We start from the raw sequence: 20958 nt of genomic DNA on the forward strand, positions 1-20958 counted from the left end.
GAAACAAATGTACTCCTAAGCCATAATGCTTTATTTGGCTCCATTAAAAGTCACCTTTAGCTGAGAGACACCTTATCACACTTTATCTTCTAACTATATTCTTTCTCATCTTTCACCCACGCACCCCTGAATTATTAAATACCAAGAAATTACTCTTCATGATTAATCTATTATTTCTACTTCTGGATTAGTTTGTTGCATTTCAGTAATTTTAAATAGGGTGATAGCTTTCACTTTGACTTCCTCAGCATCCAGTGCATTTTACTCTCTGGTTCCCAAAATCCTGTGATTTTACAGCCCACTTAGATCAGCTCCTGCAGGCTATGACTAAGGAGGTCAGCCTGGCCTCCCTGCTCAGGTCTCCACTGATACAATTCCACCTGCTTACAATATTTCTTCTAGAAATGATCCATTTTTCCCGATCTCTAAGTTTGGGCCTTTCACCCCCCTTTCCTGAGTTAATATTGTCAGAGCTGCACTGTCACTAAAGCTGATCAATGAAAGCATCAGCAATGAGTGACTGGGGACAGGAATAATGCAGCAGCAGCAAGTTTACTGGCTTGAAATGGCTAAAGTCACCCATGAAGGCATACCTTTAGGCTTTTCTAACAGGGGAAAGAATGCCAACATCACTCGACATCTTAATTCATAGCATCACTTATTTTCATACTGGATTTCACAAAATAACTTACGGCTCTAAATTAAGCTGACAGCCTCCACGGAAGCTGCATATATTCAACCTGAATTACCACTGGTTCTTCCTCAAGGAAATCTGTCTAGCTGCTCTCTCCTCCTTCCCAAAAGCCTGTAGGCAGCCCACTGATATCCAAGGAGGAGTATTTCCACAGCGATAATTCAACTATTCACTCATTTACTATGCCATATTTCCCCAGAGGTTTAATTTTATTTTTAAGGGATGTTTCATGCATTAGTAACCTTGCTCCCAATGGAAAACTCTGTGTGTCAAAGCCTCCATTTTGAATTTAAGACAACACAACCGTATTTACAACTTGAAAAAACACTCTGTTCATTGCATTCCTTCACATAATCTCACTTTCTATGACATCAGAGGGTTTATTACGCCTTTCTCCAGTGCATAAACCCAGTTTATCTGGCTTCTAAGTCATTCTCTAATATTAACAAGCTTCCACCAATTACATAATCATGGACTCAGTTTTCCCAAATATAGTATTCGAGTCTTAAGATTTGTCCTTGTCTATATGTAGCTTGAAATAAAAGAATGGTACTTACTTGCTACCATTAAACATTTTATTCAAAGCATCTCTTGATATAATATGACCACAAACTAATTTCATAGGTGGATTATTATCTGTTGTTTGCTGACGAAGAATGGGACAGGCAAATATTGAATGATACCAGCACTTTTTACCGAGGTCCACTTCAATCTGTGAAAGAAATTAACATAACAATTTACCCTGGGAAACTACATTTCCAGATAATTATCCCTTTAGGTCATGGCCCTTACTTAACGGATTTCACAATTCATCTGGGAAGGCAGAAAAATCCATTGTGTGGATGCCTGACAGTTTCCCAGCCAAAAATACTTAATTGTGATCTTAAAATAATGATTTATGTCGCTCCTCCACCTCCTCAACAAAGCAGAGTATTCTGCCAAGGGCCAAGTGCATATTTCAGGGTAGATCTATATGCCTTGGCAGGAAAACTGAGCTGATGACCCACCGAGACTTTCTGTATTTCCCAGCCAGTGATTTCCACAGTGGTTTAGATGACATCTTATTTAAGGGGGGGGAAACAACCTTGGATTGATTATGTTAATGTTCTACAGTTTCCTGAAAGACTCTCCCAGCATCTACATGCCAATAATGAAGTGTTTCAGAATAATTTATTTTCAGTTTCAACACAGAAGACACTGGTACAGCACAACTCTTGCCATCAGGACCAAATGATTTCAAAAAGGGACCTCTCTCAGAGAGGAAGGGGTTCATGACTTTAGGAATCGATTGAGAACTGCAAAAAAAATCACAGCTTCTGTACCTGAAGCTCCTGGCTCTGACCAGTCCTCTGTTCTGACAGGTGTCACCTTCAACAAAATCTGACAAAATGACCTTTTCATGCTACTTAATTTCTGTCTTTGCATGATGACAGTAAGGCTTCCCATCCCCATACTGCCTTAGAAGTACACGCTAGAGACCCTTAAGTTTAGAATAGGCAAGGAGGTATATAGATACTATTAACTGATCTGCATCTGAGAGCAATCGTTTCCTAAATGCTCCCTTGCTAATCATTCCTGTCTGGACAGCAGGGCATGAATCTGTCACACTTGGAGGTTACACTCTCAAGCGTTTACAGAAAACATAGCTGGGAGAAACTCAACACATGTATGTGCACTATAAATGAATCTCTTACAGCTAAAAATCAGAGAGGCTAACTCAGTTCATGCCCAGTTTGCACTAAATAGGTTTCTTTCCAAATCAGGAGCAGGTCACTGGAGAGCTGCACACACCTGGTAAAAGCTATAAAGGGAAACCAGGTTTCACAAGGACTGAACTTCAACTGATATAAACGAGTTGTGCTGCAAGTATAGTGCTCTGGATTCTAGTTCAGTTCCCATGTCCCCAGATGCAGCACTAATTCTTTCATCTCCTAGCCACCTGATAAAGTCAGTGCAAATGAACCCGTGGACAGAGCTCAGGGATAGCTAGAGGAAGTTAACGTTTCTCAGTGGGATGCATTTCCTTCCCAGTTATACAGAAACATCTCATACATTCAGTGCAAGGTGAGAGGATCTGTTCTGTTAAGGTCATTTGATCAACGAACTTTTCAATGTGAAAGGGGACAACACGTAAAGGGGGGGAGCAACAAATAAAACTGAGATACAAACCTGGCAGACAAACATAATGGAGACAACAACAAGAAACAACCTTGTCAGTCACACTAATTGATAGCTCATCAAGAAACTGCAACCAAACCTGGATTTTGCAACAGAGAAGAATGCAAACCTAGGGTCCTGGAGGAAATGGGGTCAGCAGAACTATAAAAACTGCAGGAGGAACGTGCTTGAGGAGGAACAGCCAGAAAGGGGTATAAAACAGGCCAGAAGGGCCGTGACAGTATTTGAGGGTCCCTGAACACACTTTTGCTTGTGAATCTGGGGTGGTGCACGTGTGCTTTCACCAGTGAATTTCCATCTTCACCAGACAGAGGACAAAGATCTTGGCTCTCTATACTTATGTTTTATGCAAGTCATGTATGTGGGTGCTGCTGAAGGCAGCGCCTTGTCTGTGGCAGCCTGCGTAGCCGGTCGTATCAGTGTCCTTTGTGTGTATGCGTGGGTGGGTGCCTGCAACTCATACACAGCTTCGCTACTGGTTGAACCTACAAACAGGAAAGCAGCAGCCAAAACCATCGGCCTGGGGTGGAGACCCAAGGAAGCCCCAAGCCCCAGAGCTGCTGTCTATAACACCCCTTAACATTCAGCACAGAAGAAACTTGAAAACAGTGTTCAACATCAGAAATCTGTCCTGGGATAGCTTAGCACCAACTCACCGGCAGTTCATCCTTCTGGTTCCAAACACCTGTGCACTGCCTTTGTTCAATAACTGCCTTGATATTAATTAGAGCTGGTAATGCTACACAACCTGCTGAAAAACTGCAGAAAAAGGAAACGTTAATATACAGTGCCTGTTAGGAAGCCAGCATTTTTCATATTTCTACTTTAAAGGTTAACTGGGACACAAGAGTGTTGTACTACTTCACTCAGTTATTGTCTGTACTTCTAAGCTCCCTTCAAGTACAGCAAGCAAGGGTTTTGGGGCAGGTTATCAGTTACCCTGCATCCTAGGCTCAGGCCCTCACGTACCACATTCTGTACTGCAAACAACAGTTAATCCTTGCTCTGAGTCTTATAATGAATTTATTTTCTATGCCACATACTTTGATTTTGAGCTGTACAGAAGGAAGACATCATGTTACCCTCTACAGGTAGTTGCTCTCCACTATCAAAAAGTACATGCAGCCTAAGAGTTTCCGCATAACCCACACGTACACACAACCTACAATCCTTTAATGTAATTATATGTAATTACCATGTAAAGAAACATGTCTTTCCACCTTCACCTTAAATCAAGAAAACAAATGTAGAAAAAACATAGGAAGGTAAATGAAGGAAGGAAACCACAGTCTACAAGAGTGGCAGCATAAAACCAAACAAAGTTGGTGTCCCAACAGTTCAGCCTGCTCTGGGAGTTGCCCATTACCAGAACTTACCACATTATTTTGAAATATTTCACTGTGTTACAAAAGAAAGTATGACACTGAGTTTACACAAATTAACATTTTAAGAATTCAATTCTAATGACAGTACTATAAGTGTGGAAATCAGCAGCAACAGAAACAGGATTTGACCTTGGTATCAGAATGCCCTGTTTCTTTGGCAGATTATTTTACTATTTGTGCAAGTTTTATTGTCTACAGAAGTCACAATCTTCATCTCCACTCTGCCCTTCCAGATAATTGTTGTTGCAGAAACATAAAAACATCTGACTAGTTTACTTGGGAGGGAAGCACCTGAAATCTATGGATCTCTTGCTTAAGCTTTTTTTTTTTTTTTTTTTTTTTTTAAACCCCCTCACCTCCAACTGGCCATTTTAATCTTTACATTTTCCTTTTTGGTTATTTCAGCCCTGAGTGTAGCTCCTGTTAACCTTATGGAAAGTTTACACAAATGGTATTTGTAGAAATAAAAGTATTATTGCTTTAATGGTCCTGTATGAAAACATCTCTGGAAGAGCCCCTTAAGAGTAAATAGTAAATTCAAATGGTGTCCTATAGTCCTTCAAGACCCTGAACCATGACCTCCTCAGTACAACATGAGTCTTCCCACTGACTCCACGCAGTAACTCAGACCGTGAGGCTTGTACAGGATTAAACACATACTGGAGAAACCAATCAGCCTTAAAAAAAAAGTGACCACTACTCATGCTCTAGAAAGCAATACATTTTATAGCAGGGTTTTAACTTCAAGCTGGTTTAATTTCCAAAGGATTTGCAGCACTCAAAGGTCACGCCAGTTTAGAACAGTCTTGTTTATGATAAGAGTATCGATACCACCCATACAGTAAACACATTTTAGAGCAATCGATTTCACACCAGGTGCAAAGCAAGCGTCCAACCAATCCAAACATGAATAACAGGGATTTTCCACTTCACTGAAAATCTCTTGGCCATTTGCACTGAAAACCATGTTACAGCATCAGTGCATGAGCAATTAAAATTTAAAAGACTGCTGTTAATTTGACTGAAACAGGAAAGATGAAAACCAAAAACCAGAGACAGAAGTTTTAGATATTTATAAAGCCCTCACACTGAAACCCGTAACGTTTATTGTAGAAAGACAATTAATCTGGAAGTGTTCCCTTTGTTGCTTCTGTTTGTATTTCGTGACAGAGGTGCAAACAGGAGAAGCAGAAGGCTTGGCAATTTTAAGAGCTCTAAACTAAGCACAAAAGTCTAAAAACAGTAACATGCAAAAAGTAAAGAGGAAAAAAAAAGCCAAAAAAAAGAAGAGGTAGTGAAGCTTCTGCTAAGTACCAAATCTAGCCTAGAAAGATATATATAATTTATTTTCTATTTAATGTCTGAAATGAAAATGAGAACATCAGGTGAGTATACTGGGGGAATTGACACCCAAAGGTTAAATAGCAGCTAATCTATTTTATCTTCAGAGAACCCAGAAGGAGATTAGATCGGGTTTTCTTCACATCTCCAACAGCCTCCTACAGAGTTGCATTTTGTCAGATTAGCTGCTGAGCTTGAAAATGCCTCTTCTTTGCAAATGAGATCCAGCAAACAATTTGGAAATTTTAGGAGCTGAAATCACAATGTAACTAATAAGCATCCTTCTAAGGAGAAGACAGGCAAAGTAATGTGTGGATTAAAAACCAAGATCAAATGCTGACAGAATCATGGCCACAGTTTGGGGGTTTTTTTGCAGTTAAACAGCAGGGACAGTTTTCACACATTTGCTATGGGAATAATTGGCTGATGGCCATCCTCATTTCTTGCACTGATGTGTAAACTACAGAAGCCAAATTCCATCCATGAACGTTTCCTCTTGAGCTGTAAAAGTGCAGGATACAGCACAGCACACAGGAACCTCCAGCTTTTAAAGTCTGCAAATCTTGTTAGAGTTCATTGTAACTCTACTCTTTATTTAATACAAGCTAAATGAGACTACTTCTCAAAAAGCTGTTTCTTTTGTCCTCAACAAGAAACAGAAACCAAAACACTATGTACCTTGTCTTAAAAACAAGTGAAAACCAGCATACCTAACGCTGAGAGGTGATTCAACTGACAGACCCAGAAGAGCGCAGGCATCTCTTGTAAAGATGTCACAAATGTCCGCCCACTGGTTTGCATCTAATAGATGAACGTACGGAGAGTTCTCTATACCTTGCCGCAGATACACCAGGCTGCCCATCAAAACCTGAATATCTGTCAGGGACCAGGAACAGTTCAGTTATTTTATACTACAGCTAAAAGCTAGTGTCTACAGATTTAGCTTTTACATGGAAAACAGGCAGATACACCAGATCAATAACACACATCCTCACCTCTACAAAACAGAATTACAGCCACCACAGAGCCGGCGTCTATAGCCACGAGAGCTCCAGTCCACTGTGGATAAACTTGGGGGGTCATCTGCCCCTCTACAAGCATGGCATGCTGCCTATTAATTTGCTTCAAACAGGTTTACTTTTTTGTAAGCTTTCTGACACACACAGTACCCTAAAAATCAGGCTTTGCTGGATTCAATTTGAGATGGTTCACTCAACTCACATATTCCCCGTTTTTGAAAAGCTTAATTTCTCTTTGTATTACCCCACGCAGCAGAAAATAGCAGATGACTATTCCAAGAACATTTCTGTGCATTTTTAACACTTCACCCTGGCAGCAAGCCTATTCTAGATGTAATCTATGCATTACTTAAAAAGAGTCAAAAACTTTAAATTTAAGCCCATGTGCAGACATATTAAAACATAACTTTCTACCCTCTTTAAAAAAAAAAAAAGAGGAGTTAAATCAAATTGTAAGGATTCAGGTTATACATGTTAAATACAGAAATAAGAAGCCGCTAACAAAATGAAAACAATGGAGCAAAAAACATTTAGAACATGATTTATATTTTACTAGAGATGTCGCATCCAAGTGCTTTAAATCCCCTTCATGTGACCAAAAACTTACCTTTCTGATGATTTAGGGCGAATGGCTGGAAGTTTTTCGCATACTGAAGTGCTTCTCTTTGATTTGCTGTTCCACCCATCAATAAACTAATGAAATATAACCTGTGTAGTTTAAATTCCAACGAACTATTCTGTGCCATAAGCATTTCTCTGTTGGATACCGCCCACCTAGAAGAAACGAGGAGGTACAATGGGACATGACAAAAGAGTAAGTGTCAGCCTACATCATATGAAATTATTACAGTTATCAAACACCTATTTCAAGGAGAATATGACTGTTCCCCAAACTCCAGTGAGTCTCTTCAGAACACAGAAAATGGCAGGACCCTTCACAAGTAACGGAGATACACAGGGCACACTACACGTGACGACGGGACTTCTGGTGCTGCTCTACAGGGTCACCTCTAAAATTCAACACTCACTGGCAGGAAGGCAGGGCCAAATGAGGCACGATAGAAGGTAGAAATGGCTAGAATCTACCGTATTTGGATTAATACCACACTGAATCTTAACAATTACAGATAGTCTCCAGCTGCACGTTGAAGAAGTTTGACCAAGCCTTTCAAGAACGTGTTTTCCAACTCCTTCATTCACCAAACATTTCCTCTAAGCCACTATGTTTATATGCGTGCGTGTTTTTCCCCAGAGAGGAGAAATGCATCCACGGGGGCCTCAAAGATAGAAATTATCAAGACCTTATAATGGGGGACAAGAGGAAGGGAAGGGAAATCAGTTTAAATATCGTACCCTACCCCACTTAAACTTTGCCTTCTGTGTTATTTTGAACTTGGACAATAAAAGTATTTCTCACTTTCTGGGTCTCGTTCACCATGACAACACTAATGTTTGGTTCCCAAATAACATGGAAGAATTCTTAAACACACACCAAGTAAAATGAACTGGAATTTTCAAAGTATTTCAGAAAAAAGTTGTCTTATTTATATCTTATCCATCACTTTCTTGTGTTTTTGTGGGTTTTATTTTTCCTTAATTCAATTTAGTCAGGCCTAAATCAATCCAACCTTTCTCTTAAGAACTTCAAGTTTCAATGTTCTTCAGTACACCTGTTTTTCATTAGTGTTAATTAGTTATACTATTTTCACTGTGGGGGCCCCATTAAGCAAAGAGCTTTTCACTTTTCAGTGAAGTGAGGTAGCCTCTCTTCTTTAAAAAGAAGGGGTGTGTGAGGCTTCTGTTCTTTTCAGCCAATAATAAAATAAGAAAATTAAGCATTCTTACAGTACTGGTAAATTTTTCAATGCAAGCTAGCCTTCTCCATTAAGATATAACATTAATGAGCAAGTATCTACTTTCAATTTGTTGTGGTGAAAGTGTCAGGAGTCTGACTTTACTGGCAAGGCTTTGTAATGGCAGCAGTAGGAATTTTCACTAGGAAAACAGTGAAAAATGCAGCCTTCGCAATAAGAATAAGCCCTACTGTCCCTAATTTCAAGCGGTTTCAGATGAACAGCCTCAGAAGACTGTCAACACTGTAATCTCCACCAGGAGGGAAGGGCACACTCACTAACCACGGGGTTTTGGGTTTGGTTTGTGATTTTTGTTGTCGTTGGCTTTTGGTTTCGGTTGGGTTTTAATTTATTTTTTATGATCAGTTTCCACAGTTTAAGGCAGGCATAGTGGCAATGAAGATCACTCCCAACTAAGAAAACGAGAACCTGACATTAACAACCATAGACCAATAAGCAGCTGAAAGACAAAAAACTATTATCAATAAACAATAAGACCAGTCCACAGTCCCATCAATGAGATATTAATCTGTATCGCATCAAAAGAGCCTCCATCCTCTCCCTGCCAATATTCGCAACCACATGACACAGTACTTCATCTTGCTGAAATCGAGTCTATTTTTCCAAATTAGCTTATAGGCAGGCTTTCCATTTTTAGCTTTTTGAGTGGCAGCACTGATTTATATCAGAAGAAAGCAGCCACAGAAGCAAGGCCTGAGGTGTTTGGTCTAGGACATGCTGTTCTTGTATCTAATGGAAAGGAAAAAAAAAACACCAAACACAACAAGTGAGGTTTAAAACATTCAACCCACCTACTCTCCCACCACCATCCAAAATCATCAGTAATCACAACACCTGTCTTCCTACCTCCTCTCAAAACAACACCTTCAGAGTGATTTCACTTCTAAGACTCAAATCCATCTGAATTTTTTAAAGATTAAAAGTCTACTATTCAAACCACAGGTACACACAGCTCTCTTCCAGCTCCCACATGGGATTTAGTTAAAATGAATTTCACAAAGCCTAGCAAAGATTAAGTTTAAGCCACACCCCAAAGGTCCCAGCAAATACCAAAAATCTGTTCGCCTTGCTGCTTTACAGATACAAAAGAAGACAATATCTCTACCCCAGGAGATTACAGTCAAAAGCTTTGAAGCTACAAGTCATTCCCATGAGACCTTCACACAGAGACCCACCAGGGCTCAGAAGGGCCAGAATCCACCCAGAAAGAATCTACAGATTTCCCTCCCCCATCACCGAATTACAATGAGAAAAGTCACTGGAAATTAATGGGATCCTTTGGAGGAACAGAGATTACATAGCTTAGGGTGTAGGGTCAGATGGGGCATCTACAAAGCCAAGAAAAAAAAAAAAACCTCAAATACAAAAAAAGAAAAATGTTGTGGCTGGTTGTCCTAAATTTAACTCTGAAGTGTTGGAATTTGTAGTAGTAAGAAAATATGAAAAAAAAAAAAAACCTAAAGCTACACTCTATTTTTTGTTGTTGCTTAAATCAGATATCAATACTAATGTCTCCATCACCAGAGAAGGACTTTGAAAGTCTTTGCACAAAGTTGTTGCTCTGACAACTCCCTTTCGATGGCAGTGACCAGGAGCCACCACTGTTTGCTTTGTTTCCAACACTGAGTTCAGCCGAGCACCAACTGCAGAGCACTGGCAGAGCCAGAGAGACTGGTTACTGCTTTCACGCCAACCTTCCGCAATTTCGCATGGGTAAACCCTGCTACACTCCCCTTCCTGGTTCGTGCTGCTGTCATCTCTTATCCCTGTGTAACACCTGCTTTCTGCCTTAACATCACCGTCAGTACCCCAGCCCCAGGACAGGCCATTTTGGGATGGCTTTTATGCACCCCTGAAGCTGTACTTACAGATGCAAATTTTAGACATTTTTTTTAGCTTTTTGCCCAAAGCGCACAATGCCACCCCTCCAAGCTCCTCTCACATAGAAGCTGTCCTTCCAGGAGGTGCTTCCATCCCTCCTGAATACCCCCATCTGCTGGGAAGAAATACGGGAAATACATTCACTAGCACCAGCAGTTCTGCAGAATAACTGGGCATTTAAGGCATCGGTTACCTCCTAAATGGTATAGTTTTATCACATTTTGATCGTCCTCACAATCAACCATTTTTTTTTCGATAAGCATCACTACAAATAAGGATCCTGTGTGCCCAGCAGCAGGTAAAGAGAAGCAGATAGCTTTTGCACTGAAGAGTTTAAACAGAATAAACATTATAAACAGAAATGAGACAGGGCAAGAGAGGGAGACCAGTATACAAACTGCAGACAATACACATTATTCTCTGTCCATTCAGCTGTCTTGAGAACAGGAGTTCCTTTGAAGAACAACCATGCTTTCTCCTTTATTTGAAAAATATTTAACGCATCGCAGGAACTGCAAGATACAACTAAGTAGCAATGAGTAAGGCAGAAGGCTTAGCTAACTGGAGCTAAAATGAATTTAGTGACTTTGACGTGGATGGCTATAACAGCGAGTTACTGTTCCACAGAGAGAATCCCTCACAACAGCTACGTTACTATTTGAACTACCAGAAATATATAGTGTAGCTGACAGGAAATCCCATTTCAGTTGTAACATGAAGCATTTCAGTGTTCCTTCTATTCAATTGGCCAACTCGGTAGCAATAAATCACCTGAGCTTTCCACCGGTGTAACTATATTCAAAGACTAACTATTGAGGTCAAATTTTGCATGACCCAGATGCACGATGTAGTTTATGAACAGTTGGAATATCAAAGTATCCCTGCACTTAGTTGAGAAGCCAATGACCTCTGAATCGACATACCCATGTTGGATCATGTTAAAGGGAAGAGAAAGCATTTGTTGGTATAAAAATGTATTTAACTGAATAATGCAAAAAAGGTATTTTAAATGTATGAATTATGTTCTGGGATTAAACAGAAATTTTGAATTTGCTTTGTTTCATTGTTTCTACTTTTAAAACGTCATTTCAAAGCTATTTTAATTTTTTTACTTACTTTTGAGACCACCCTAAGCTCACCAAAGCTCTCACAACCTAAAAAAAAAAAAAACAAAAAAACCAAAAACCAAAAAAAACCCTGAAACACAGGGGGTTTATTGGGGTTTTCCTGTTTTTAAAATAAAAGCTGTTCTGAAATGGTACAGCACTGTTACCTATCCACTACTGGAAAACAAAAACAGTAGCCTGTGAGACATTTCATTACACTCCCCTCTTCTCTGTCACTTTTAGCACCAGCTTACACATCTAATGGTTGTAAAGTCTACTAAGGTCAAGAAAATATCCTGGTCTAAGGACAATTGATAGACCTCAAAAAAAAAAAGTGAGAACTTTGATCCTGAGTCAAGCTCTGCTCACACCAAGGGCTCGGTAAAGCCAAAAAGACTTGGTGATACCCAACACCTTTAATAAGTCCTGGTATCCTCCTTAACTTAACCTTTTAAAATAAGGTTCACTAACTACTCACTATAAAGCTAAATACCATTACAGTACACAACTGTTTCCCTAAGTGATGTTTCTTCCCAAAACCTTAAATCAGCACCACAAATTATTCAAGTTAATCTTTAATCTAAGAAAGAGACCCTTAGCCCCTGGGGAGGGACACACAGGGGACAAAAGGAGAAGGTACGGGTTCACTCAGTAACTAGACCTCTCAAAAGGTCACATGAGGACACATCAAAATATACTAAAGACAATATTTCAAGTGAAAACCTGATTATTTGTTAAAAGCATTCAAAAAAAAAGGGATTAAAAAAATCTGATTAGACTCACTCTAATGCAGGTCTCAGAACTCTAACTTTTAATGCTTCCAATATTCGATTCAACTCCACAAACGGTTCTTTTTGACTTTGATCTATCGATAGACCAGATTCCTGAAAAAAACAAAGGCAGTTTTCAGTTGAAGCATATGAAAACATGGGATTAAATTGCTGTTTTCTGACAGTTTCAATATTCACCCGGAACATTAACATTCAAACAAGGACGCTAACACGAAGTCTAATCTTCCATGATCAATAACACTGAACATCCACGCTTATCGTTACCTGACAAAGTTCCTCGGCTACATCCAACATTCCCTGCCGGAAGAAGTGCTCCACCATCACCTCGTTGAGGATTCGCTGACTGTCAGCCTGCCAGCACCCATCTATCCCCACGCTGCTGATGTCAGAGTCAAAATTCTGAAATGAACAAATTAACAGTTAATAGGCTGGAACAAATTGACATTTTTCTTTAATTATGCAGGACACCTATGTCTCCACCCTGATGTTCTCTGCCTGTTACTCACTTGGCTCTCAATTAACCCCTGTTCAAAGTGAAATATATCTGTCAGCTGCTTTGTTATTTCCTGTGTACAGAAGAAATCCTTTGGCTCACTCATTTCAAGTTTGAATATTGTCCACTACAAGGAATTACACTGACAAATTACAAGTCTAGCCAGCAAATCAGAAATCTAGTTAGCTAATAAAGGGGTTTCCAGGCCATGATGCATTTTTGAAGAAAGTATCTGCAGAAAAGGATTTTTCCATATGTGAAAACTGACAACATATAGAGAACAGTAAACAAAATCACTTACACTAGAATCAAAATAGTGTTATCAATGCATCACTGTCACTACAGCGCACCGAAATAGAAGTAAAAGCTTTAACTGTAGAATTTCTGACACAGCTGAGAGGATAGACAATGCTGAAAAAGGAAAATGTCACTTCTCCCCACCCCCAAATGACAATGAAATTAAAATCTCTGAAGACCTCAACATCCCAGCAACAGGATGAGCTTTGAAGATGTGAGAGATCTTTTATAGATCTAACCCTGATGATCCTACTGCTATGTATTTTTAGGCCTGTGGCCTACGGACATATTCCAGGAATAAGTAAAAAATATTGTCACAGTGACTCTTTAGTATCCCTTGGCACTGCGCCTGTTGGCAGCAGGAGAGCAAGACTTATTCTAACCCAAGATATAAAACAGGATTTTAACTGCTAACACGTTCTATGATCAGGGCAGGCAGGTTAATTTGAATAAAAATCCTCACCCCTTGCCTAAAACAAACCTCTTGCATAAGAAACAGACTCTACAAGTCAAGTGCATTGCTTGCCGCCTGACCTGATGGCATGCTAACTACAGCTCTCTTCCAAGAAGCAACTTCAGAAATCAGAAGTTTGGTGAAAATAGTGGTGCTCCAGCTACAGCTCTGTGATGACCGGCAGTCCTGCACAACATGAAACACCTACCCAGCACAAACACACACTTCTGTCAAAGCAAACACCACAGAGCTGGTATGAGCTATCTGTCAACCGCGTACGATCTGCTCCCCGTCAGCCAGCACAACACTGGAGCGGCAGGTTAGCCGATACCCGGCGTGCTGTAAGGTTGGCCAGCGCAAAGCGGGATAACCGACTTCAGAACAAATCTGAGCAGGCAACGTGGGTTTACATTAGATCGGCACTTTGCATCCCAGGGACGTGACATCACCGACCTGCGGCAGGAGCCCAAAGAGTCATATGTTGTTTTGTCAAAACACATGCCAGGCAACAGACATTTGCAGAGTGATGCTGCCAAGAGCATTCAGGACCCTACTATCAACCTGTTCCAGAAGTTAAATAGAGTTGGAAGGCAATTCTTAAATTAAGAAAAAGCAGAGAACATCAGGGCTGCTTCAAACTTTCAGACCAAGGGGTCACTTTTGCCCTGCACGAGGCTCTGTTGCACAGTTACGCCTCACTGCTTTTTCCTAGGAGGTATCAAACACCTAACCACAACTCGGACGTCAGCCTCAAAGACTGAAACTGCTGCTTTATAAACTGGCTAGAGAGGACGGGAGTGGCATCCAGGGACTAGCTGCAGTAAAGACAGATGCATGCCCTTCAGAGACCTTACTAACAGTGAGCACGCCCACCTCTTGAATGGCAAGTGGGAAGTTAAAGGGCACAGTAGCATAAATCTGTAAAGCTTCTAATTTTCCATCCAGTACTCTCCACAGCTCAGCTCCTCACTGCACCTTCCTTTTATACACCACTTATTAATTTCCTTTATCAGTCACCTCCACATCTCCTTTGATGTTGCTCTGTGTCACTGTCGAGAAATGGGCAGCCTTCGCATCCCGGCACACGTGGCTTCAAAACCACCACTCTCCTCAGGTTTGATAGCAAACTTTCAGTAAAACATTAACCTTAGGCTAGCAAATTGCCTCTTCCATCCTTCAGAGACGGTGGAGCCAGATGAGCGTTTAAATTATTGCCATTGATTCAAGTCTCACATTTAACAACATTTTCAGTTGGATGTCTTAACCTGTAAGGTCCGTGCTGTTTGTCTTTAAGCTGTATCTTGGAAAAACTCAAGCATCTTGAAGACTAAATAATACTGTTCTTATTTGTGCCAACCCTCTGAAGCCTTTAAGGTTCACCATCGTTGCCAATCCTGGTATCACCGTCCAAACACCACTAGCAGGTAACATAAATCCATCAACAAAGCATTAGAGAAATACCAGAGGCAGCAGCAAGAACACTCCAGCTTGCTTTTGTTACTTAGGTTTAGTAATCTAAAAATAATCAACTAAGTTATTTTTCATGCAATTCCAAGTCCTACTGAATAGGACAGTATATTACTGTATAATCCTGTAAGAAGAAACTGTATTCTTCTGGGCAGCTACCACAATTAGAGCTGAACCTTAAACATCGTCACATCCTTCTTGCTGCTTGAGGGCAGAGGTGGTAGAGCCACTTATCTCAGTTCCTTCCCGAAATCCACACTTTGTTCTGAAACAACAAACCTACGAGCCTTGAGAACCTTTTCAAAATCCCATCAGAAATTACATTTTTAAAACCCCAAAAGAGCTGGTAACAATGAGTCATATTAACCTAGATGTGCTTGCTGTAGATTCAAGTCACATCATACAACCTGAGGAACTCCATTTCCCGCCCCCCCCCATCCATTCTCCAAACAACCCAGTCTTCACTGGGTTCTCATTTCAATAACTTTTTTTTTTTTTTAATTTCTGAGGTTTTTATTATATGTGGGATTCTAGAGCTCTGCCTCCTCTGGGTCCCAAGGAGCTTCAAGAACTAGCTGCACATATTACAGTGAATGACCGTCATGTCAGAACAAATTACTGCTTGCCTTTGGCTCACATATCTCGTAACTGCCATGCATGCATGATGTCAGTGACTGCACATCTCTCTGTTTTGTTTTCTAAATGCTAACAGTATGCTAGCTGATAGCACGTGGGGTTTAATAAGATAAGTTAAATAACTCCAGAAAGGTGATTTTGTGCTTTTCAGTTTTTCAGCTGAGAAGAGTGTCAGTTAATATTCTGGAGAAACAAGCCTTTTTTTAAGAGCCTAACCAGTAAGCCTAGGGCTACAATGTAGAATATTATGGGCTAAATATACTAATGATACAATGTCAAGTACATTACTGATAATTGCTGAAATGTGAGAAGGACTTCAAGATGCACACACACACACAAGACAGACCATTTTAACCAACATACAACCTTCCACGTTATTAGTAATGACATGATGTGAAGAAGGATGATGATTAAGGACAGTTTTATTCCTCAGTTTATCAGTTGAGATTATTTTGTGCATTCCTCCCATCTTCTGATTTCTGACACAAAATACAAATAAAATATAGTTGTTTACCTTGTCTGTTCAGTTTGTCGGTTCATAAAACAAAGCTCAACTTGCAAAGGCTCTGTATTTATCCAGCTATATTATTCACAACAACATAATTAAATGATGTCCAGTAAAGCTCTCTAGTTTGTTTGCATACAAGTTTTTATGTGAAACAAACACTAACTTCAGTAAAAGTTTGCTTTCCCAAAACAAAGACTGGACTAAAATGTTGGTCCTTTAAAAACAGCCTTATAATTCAGGGAAAAATAGAAGGAGCTACAGTTTACTTCACTTACTTTTATGAATAAAGACATTTAACTACTAGTCACACAGACTGCTGCTAGAGGGAAAACATTTACTAGCCCCATGCTTCGAGATGAATTCAAATCATTCTAGAAGAGTGATTTACAGGGAGACTGATGAGTGAGCTACGCGATAACAACTTGCTGAACAACAGTGACATGACGAGCTCTGGAAGCAGAGCAAATGCTAGTACAATAAAGAAAAAACTGGATGCAAACATTTCCTTTTAAAGGAGAAAATGCTCTTTGGGAGAACCAGTAACCCTTCATGGATCAGAAGCATGTAATCCATGTAGAACTACTACAAAAATGGTCTGGCTTATTCGATAAGCTTTCCAGGAACGGCTAATTAAAAAAGCAACACGCAAAGTTTTAGCATTTCAGACATTAACATGGTTCATATTCGATGCCAAATTTGAACTACATTTTTCAAATGCTTAGGAGCTTCTGTTCTCAGGGTGAACTCTGCAGGCAGACATATCTAGGTCCGATCCAAGTTCAAAAGCAATGACTTAAAAACTGACCAGATTAAACTTTACATATAGGTACAACCCTGCCTCAACACTGGAAAAAAAATTTAACCTGAAATTTGTCACAAGCAGATAATACAGCAAGTTCTTTCAAAATCCAAGCTTGTTAACTAGGAAGTCTGCTGACTCTCCATGTAACAACAGCTGTCATTTGGATGCACCACCCAAAATTGGTACCAATATTGGCACATCTCCCAATATCAAATCAGGCAATAAAATAATAAGTTACATTTATCTGTGCCTGAGCCTATACAGCTAGGAAGACCATAAACGGTGTTCTAGAGGTGTTAATCTGTCTATAAAATAAATGAGGAAAAATGCTGGAATGACGATTTACATGTGATAGAAACAAAATTCAGATCTCACAAATCAAGGCAAGGGCTGTGCTGCTTTAAATTCTAACAAGCATTTTATTTAGGAAGCAGTAGTATTTTGCCCAGAATGTGTCGAGAATCAATTCACTACATCAATTACACTTAATTACTTCTATTGGTTTAAGCTTAAGTATGTTACGGGGAAGGAATGGGGGAAGGGCAATCTCAATAGGTTTCGGGACTCAGATGTCAACAAAGATTTTGCTGGTAGGTTTCAAGCATATTTTCCAGCAGGACAGGGAAATCGCATTAAGTACATATGGAAGATTTCCTTCAAATGTCATTGTCCAGGGAAGCATTAAATTCCACCTGGATTTAAACGTTACACATATTTATCCGACATACAGGCCAAGACTTCAGGGTATAATTTAAAGATATTACAATCAGGGGAAGCTAATAAAATTCAAACTAGTTGCATTAAAGTCAAACAAAGTTCATATTTAAGGAGATAATCTTAACTGACGCTCTGAACTTCATAAAAATATGTTCTTCGTTACAAGCTGGCCTGGGGACTCATGCAGCTCCCATTGCTTCCAGTCTTTTGATGTAAACACCACAGACACTAAGCAAGATTGAAAAGACAGAGGAATGAACGCACCGAATACAGCAAGTTGAGCTCATTTCTGAACAGCGAAACAGCCCTTCTGACACCCAACAGGCACAGAGCAGATTACTGGTATCCTTGCTACTATTTTACAAAACCACACACTTTAAATTTAAAAAATGCTTTTATTTACAGCCATCCTAAAATAAGAATAGTAGATAGACTTAAAACAGCAGGACAGAAACAACACTGGAAAAACCATGCACATAACAACTGACTCATCAGTTTGGAGATTAGACTCAAGTCTAAACTTTATTAAACTTGCAAGAGTTTCTTTGCCTTCTAAGAAATACTACCACCAATTTCCACTGAATATTCATATCCTCTGTATCTGACCTAGGGCTACTCTAGCTCAGAGTATTTAAAGGAAAAAGGTATAGCCAAACCTGAAAGCTTATTTGTACAAAGTCCGCTTGTTAAAGCGGAATAGGAAAGTTTCAAACTTAGGACAAGATTACATAGATTTATTTCAGGCTTCAAGCCAGTAATAAGGATGGAATCTTACTCTAGTTAATTGGTTTAGATACAGCAGCAAGGATTAGAGACAGATGCGTCCTTAAGCTTTGGATAACAGTGACGCTCGGATTAAAGCTATTAATACAAAGTTTGAGCTCTCCATGATGGTCAATCAGAGACACAAGCAAAAAATACAAGAGTTGCACAGACATTCTGCCCAGTAACGCAGCATTATGGACTCTGTCTCTTCATCACACTACTGTTAAATGATGCCTTAACAGATTATCATCACTAACAAAGTTTAAATGAGCTTCTCAAAGGATGAACAAGTGTTCTGTAATGCTGCCAATGTCTTTGCTCAGATGAAAGGAGTCATTTACTGGTATCCTCCTTAGTAAGATTATAAGGTGCACCTCAAACAAAACATTTAGACCCCATTAACATAAGCATATTCTGATATGAAACTATCACACACCAAGGTCCAAAAAGGAAGCACAGGACTCCTTGTATACACAACTACTTTACAGGAAAGAACACACAGACAGAGAAGAGTATGGCTTGAAAGTATACATATAGCACCACTTACTGCAAAAAAATGAGTTTTAGTATCATTTCAAAGAATCAGTACTATCTACCTACAAAAATATATTCAGACTCCAGTCATTCTTGAACTTGGAATTCATATAAGAATGTCTCATATGCACAGCTTCAAAGAGAAGCTGCCCCACCTTATTTGTTATGGCAGAGAGACAGATACCATGAGAAGCTGAATCTACTCTACTTACATTAAGAAAACTGCATGCTATAAAATTAAGCCCTAAGAACTGACAACCCACCTGAGATACGTACAAAACGTTTTTCTTAAAAAATTATGTTTTTAAGCTGCCTTCTAGAACAGAATGGCACTTATGAGTTATTTGCTACTGACACTTAGCTAGAAATGCAATATATATACACATATATACATTAAAAACCCAGTATTTCTTATTGAGACTGATATTGAAGCAAGTATTTTGCTAAACTGATAACACACACTATTACTAAATCTAGTAACATCTACAGGACATGTTCTCTGGGGAAATTAAGATATTTGGGTTGCCCCCGAAGAAGTACTCTGTAGACAATGAGTTCTGAAAGCCAGTACTGTACACCCACTTCTTGCCTCTGCCCCAACCCTATACTTCTGCAGTTGACAGGAAGATTTAATTAACATTAATTGCAGTATAAATCCAAATTTTTGCAAAGCAGAGTACCCACCGCTGAATATGTGCAATAATACAATCCATCCACAATATAAATACCTTATCAATGGCTTTTCCAACTCGGGATACACTGCTGTGAATGTCTTTATGATCGGAGGCCAGTTTTTGAACTGTGTCTTTTATTCTTTTACAACACTGTGTCATAACAAGTGAAATTGTCCCCGATAAGTCTCCATCTTGATCTAGACGAGAGAGAGGAAAATTACTAACTTTATAAAAATTATAACTTTAAATCTCTAAATATGCAACAACATGTAGAGACAGGAAATTGCATTAAAAGAAAGAAATGCAATTTAGAGAGTATCCACAAAGCAAGGTCAGTTTAAATGAAGAAGATGCACAGAACACAGCTCACCCATGGAATTAGGAATTCAGTCAGGTGCACAATAACACTGAGCAAGTGCAACAGTTTAAAAAATTAATGTGACATTCTCATGTGTCTAAGTCGAAGTAGATTAATAAACACATCTCAAACAAACACCCCAACCCACCAATCTCAAGGATATCATAGGAAGCTACTGAACCTACTATAGGATCAGTTTTCTTTTAGACAGTTCCCTGAAGACAGGTCAGATTGTCACATTTAACTTCAAAAAGGCACAAGGAATATTTGGATTAACAAGCGCCTGATTCATTCTTGCCCTGCAAGCTACCCACTCATATCGGACTCTGTTTGCATTTGAGCTGTATGAAACTTTTACTTCTCAACTTGTGGAAACAGCTCTAAACAGTCTCAAATTTTCCTCAATGGATAAGAAACAGCCCGTAAAGGACCTGACCTGATCAGATCCACTCTTTCTTGTCGTAAGATTTATTTTTTCAGAAACCATGACACTTTGATGTCCAACCAACAGGTGCAATGCTATATGACCCATCTTGTGGACAAAATAATAAAAATTAAAGGTTTACAAGCCCCTGACCACATCACCGCACTTAACACTTTACACCCTTCGTGCCTCCACTCAAACATCACTCTCAGAAAAAAAATACATTCTTTTGTGCTTTACTCCAGTCCTTTCTTCCAGCTTTTGATTCCAAAATACAAGGAGAATCTCCTTTCTCGTCTTACCTATGGAAGTCTCTCCTTCCTCAAAGTTCATTCTACATGAAGAATTTTTCTTTTAGGGACATGCTTAGTAGCCCTCAACTGCACAGGAAGGCTAACGTAAGTGAGAGAGCAGCCCAGAAATGCTTCCCTACCATTCCAGATCCAAACCCTTCATGTGAAAAAATAAAATCCCCAATATATCTCTTTATTCTAAAGATTTAAAAATCAACCATGTTTTCCATAAGGCTTTTTACTTTCTCATTTTGTATTTTAACATGC

At 39.4% G+C, this 20958-nt stretch overlaps 1 protein-coding gene across 1 annotated transcript in view; it reads right to left on the reverse strand.

Moving 5' to 3' along the window:
• RMND5A (required for meiotic nuclear division 5 homolog A (S. cerevisiae)) overlaps positions 1-20731 on the reverse strand; it is a 22582-nt gene extending 1851 nt beyond the window's left edge. Inside the window, exons 1-8 of the mRNA XM_010079537.1 lie at positions 20701-20731; positions 19671-19813; positions 12534-12668; positions 12262-12362; positions 7225-7391; positions 6309-6474; positions 3529-3631; positions 1252-1406 (exon numbers count right to left, since the gene is read on the reverse strand). Of these exons, the coding sequence (XP_010077839.1) occupies positions 1252-1406; positions 3529-3631; positions 6309-6474; positions 7225-7391; positions 12262-12362; positions 12534-12668; positions 19671-19813; positions 20701-20731 (1001 nt within the window). The remainder of the gene's footprint in view (positions 1-1251; positions 1407-3528; positions 3632-6308; positions 6475-7224; positions 7392-12261; positions 12363-12533; positions 12669-19670; positions 19814-20700) is intronic.
• Positions 20732-20958: the final 227 nt, after the last annotated feature.

Source organism: Pterocles gutturalis, unplaced genomic scaffold (assembly GCF_000699245.1).
Source record: "Pterocles gutturalis isolate BGI_N339 unplaced genomic scaffold, ASM69924v1 scaffold9854, whole genome shotgun sequence".
In the NCBI taxonomy this organism is placed as follows: domain Eukaryota; kingdom Metazoa; phylum Chordata; class Aves; order Pterocliformes; family Pteroclidae; genus Pterocles; species Pterocles gutturalis.